Genomic DNA, 3891 nt, shown 5'->3' with positions numbered 1-3891 from the left:
CACTGGGTCAATCCCAACTGGTGGCAAGCCTGCGTGTGTAAGGGCAGAGTTGTGCTCCTCCCTGGCTGATGCTCTGCAAGTACATTTCCAGGCTGAGATGCTTCTGGATAGACTTAACCTCGCACATTTGGTCCACAACTCAGAGAGTTAACCATTTGAAGCACCCAGTGATTCCATAACCAGCTGCCACTGAGTCAAGCCCAACTTGGAGTGACTTCTTGTATGTCAGAAGAGAACTGTGCTCCATGACGTCTGCAACGTCTGGTACTTCAGAAGTAGAATGCCAACCCTTCTTCGAAGGAATCTCTAGGTGGACTCATTCGCAGCTGAGCCATGTAAACCACTGCACCAGCCCAGACTTCTTGCAGCAGGAACTCTTCTTATCAGGGCCGACGCCTGGCACTCCAGAGAGGCATTGTGCCCGAAGCAGGACACGTGATCTTTACCTGCTCCTCAGTTTCAGGTGAGCCCCTTACTCCCCAAACCCACTTGTTGGAGTAGATGGGACTCACCTCCTACCCTTCATAAGAAAAAGCCTAGATTCTAATGTTCCAACTCCCATTCCCAACCCTCATAGGTTATCTATCACCCTCATGCAATATGGATTCATGTGGCCAGTGTGGTATCCTGGAGTTCCCTGGTAGATGCTTAAATCAGATCCCACCATGGCATGCACCACACCCATGGGCCTGGGACTCAGTTTCCCCTCAGGGGTCTTAGTATATGCCTCTTTTGCTCTGGCATTTGTAAACTCTTATAAGTATACTTGAGGCTGACCCGGAATCCCAGCCTTTAATCTTCTCTGGGTGACCCATAAATTCTTCCAGCCTAGTAAACACATTTTATTGGCCTTCCACACTTCCTGGCGGTTCTCCCACCCAGCCTCTCCTCCCGCTCCACCCGGCCAGCCCCACAGAACAGCCCCTCCCCGGATGGCAGGCCCTTCCTATCCCCTCTGCCTCCTGCCCCTTCCAGCCTCACACCTGCCTCGAGCCCTCAGGAGGGTGGAGAACCTCCCCTCTTATCAGCCAGTTTTACTGCCCCCTCCTCCTTGGTTACACAGTCATTTGTGGCAAGACTCCTGGTGAGGACAGATCAACCAGTGTCAGCGCCCAGACAGAGACTGTTGACTGGACAGAGAGAAGGGGTCCCTTCAGTGCCATTGTGGGGCCCAGGTAAGAGGCTGGGCGCTGGGGAGAAGCAGAAACGACCCCGAAAGGAAGAGAGGGGCACATTGGTGCAGGAGCCCACAGGTGGGCTTGTGAAGTGAAGCTGATCAGACAGGTGATCAGAGAGGAGGCAGGGCCAGACAAGCAAAGCCTGAGAAGTTTCCAACGACCAGTGGCTGAGAGGGGAAGGGCTGGGGACCCCCCAAAAGCCCCCTTCCTTAGCCTCCACCTGGAGCGGAAGCGTAGGCTCTTCAGGGGCCTGTTCTTTCCTGCAGAGGCAGCAGACTTGAAGGAAGGCCCAGAGGGTTTCCGGGAACACCCCCCACATTCTAGTACCAGGACTGACCTGGCCCCCTGCTGCCCAGAGGCGGCGCTCCAGTCCAGTCCTCCCGAGGCCACACGGGAACAAGCAGAAAAGCACCCCCACCCTGAGCGAGGGCAAAGGTAGACACCAGGCCTCATGGTCTCCTCTAGGGGTGTCCACCCCTCCCTACTCTCCTGTGGGCACTGACCTCAGCGTTCCGGAAGCAGCTGGGGAATGGAAAAGTAGCTGCCTTTGAGAAGACCCTCCACTGGAAGATAAACTTCAACTTGGCAATGGCGACTCCTTTGACATCTGGCCAGTAGGCCTCTGAGCTCATGGACACAGGACAGAGAAGGTGCTGGCTCCAGGTACCCGACCTGGCTCCTTGGATGTGACCTGTCAGCTTGATCCAACGATTTCAAGTGAGCCATGGGAGCCCTTGCAGAGATGGGACCGAGTTTGGACACCCCAACATGAGACTCCAGGGTCCCCGCCTCTGCTCACCCTCTTGACCCCAGGACCTTCTGGGGGACACCTTTTGGAACACACACTAAGCTTCACTTCCTCCCTCACTGTCCCTCCTCTCAGGACGCACAGAGAGGGCCACGGTGGGCTCTGCTCTCCGCAGGGACATGAAGAGAAAGAGCATGGAATGTTGTGAGGTCCCCAAGAAGCTAGGCTTGTCCTTCTCCATAGAAGAGATCCTAAAGAGACCCAGCGAGGGGGGCGAGGGGGTCAGGACCGAAAGGGCAGCGGGAGAGGGTTGCGTGCCAGCCGCAGCCACAGAGTCCAGGCTGGAGAAGCCCGTGAAGAACCCAGCCCAGGGTAAGTGCATTCTGCTCATTTATTTGTCTATTTCTTGATTCCCATGATTCAGCTCAGCTAGGGAGGGCTTGCCTTGGTCAGAGCTTGCCAAATAGTGTACCTTTTAATGCATAAACAAAATGAAAGAAAACACTTCCAGGCACACTAAGATGTTTTTACCATAATAATGAAATAATAATAGTATTTTGGTGTATATCACATAGTAACACCCTCTTGTTATGATGAACCATTTACTTAATATTTTTACTGTAACAGGTTGTTGAGGGATTGGGACTACAGATGTACACTGAGTTGCATATAGACCAAATGGACTTTAATATGGCATGTATCTACATGTATATATTCATCATAATCAGCCATGGCCAGTGTCTGTGGCTCTCAAGGATTTTCATGGCAATTTTCCTCTATTTTTTACAACTATGAGGCAGGGAATATTTGAACCTGCTGCCATTAAGATTCAAGTCATGGTGGCCCATGTGTGCTGGAGTTAAATTGTGATGTATAGTGTGGTCAAGATTGCGATCCTTCAGAATAAGATCGTCAAGGCGCCTTTGGGTGAGTTCAAGCAGCCAACCTTCAGTTAGGAGTTGAGCACCACCTATGCTACTGTCTCATGGAGAGCTCTGGTGGTCTAAGTGGTAAGAAGCTATACTGCAATCCCAAAGGCACACAGTTCAAATCCACCAGCTGCTCTATGGGAGAAGGATGGGCAGTCTCTTCTGTGCAACTAACTGCCTCTGAAAACCCACCGGAGGGCCAGCTATGAGTTGGTTTTAACTCAACAGCACACAACAATAGCAACAATGCTGCCTCAGAGAATATTAACCATCCCCTTATAGACAATTATACCCCTATAAGATACGTGACCTGCAAAAAAATACCTGAGGAGTTAACATTAGATGTGAACTCTAGTAGCCAAAACCATCACCTCTAGCTAAAGATTTTTTAAATCCGTGCATTTCCAACCATGCTGAAATTCATCATTTCCAAAGGCTTTGTCACACTGGTGGTTTTCAAAGTGACTTTGAGGGTTACACACATGTTTCTAGAATTATTTCTGCACTGAGCTTTCGTTGATGACAAGCGATACTGATCAACCATTCATTGGTATGCTATGAAGGTTTCTTTTAAAATAAACGGATATAAAACCTGTAAGTTTGTTTGGGGAAAATGCAAAGTAAATAATAATATAGTTGATATTCCAATATGTCTGAAGCTACAAGATAACTTGGAGACTCACAAAGAGTTTGATGTTTGGGGAATACTGATGGGTGAGGAAGGCAGTGAGACCCAGGTTCCCAAGCCTGGGCTGGCACCAACCCAGAGAAGACCCTCAGGCAAGTCTTTCCCTTCTCTGAGCCTCAGTTTCCCCTTCTGTAACATGAACGGGCAGAACTAACGCGTCCTCTTGCCTTTCCAACTCTGATGAACCATGACCCCTTTAACAACAAACTGGTCCTCACAGTCCCTGGGTCATTCAAATGGCCAACTCACTCGATTGTTAATCAAAAGTTTAGAGAATGACTAGACTGACCCCTGAAACTACAGTCCAGAGGTCATCTTTCAATCTTAAGCCAAAAATAGGCCCTGAAG

The 3891-nt window shown here is 50.0% G+C and overlaps 1 protein-coding gene across 1 annotated transcript in view; it reads left to right on the top strand.

Annotated features, from left to right (window-relative positions):
• Window positions 1–600: 600 nt before the first annotated feature.
• Window positions 601–3891, top strand: part of ISX (intestine-specific homeobox) — a 30585-nt gene continuing 27294 nt past the window's right edge. The window contains exons 1-5 of the mRNA XM_006890234.1: window positions 601–640; window positions 1176–1253; window positions 1445–1613; window positions 1819–1895; window positions 2062–2298. Coding sequence (XP_006890296.1) covers window positions 601–640; window positions 1176–1253; window positions 1445–1613; window positions 1819–1895; window positions 2062–2298 — 601 coding nt within the window. The remainder of the gene's footprint in view (window positions 641–1175; window positions 1254–1444; window positions 1614–1818; window positions 1896–2061; window positions 2299–3891) is intronic.

Source organism: Elephantulus edwardii, unplaced genomic scaffold, assembly GCF_000299155.1.
Source record: "Elephantulus edwardii isolate Elephantulus edwardi_28Jun2011 unplaced genomic scaffold, EleEdw1.0 scaffold00086, whole genome shotgun sequence".
NCBI classification, from domain to species: domain Eukaryota; kingdom Metazoa; phylum Chordata; class Mammalia; order Macroscelidea; family Macroscelididae; genus Elephantulus; species Elephantulus edwardii.
Note: the sequence above shows the minus strand (reverse complement) of the source record. Positions and strands in the feature narration are given on the sequence as shown.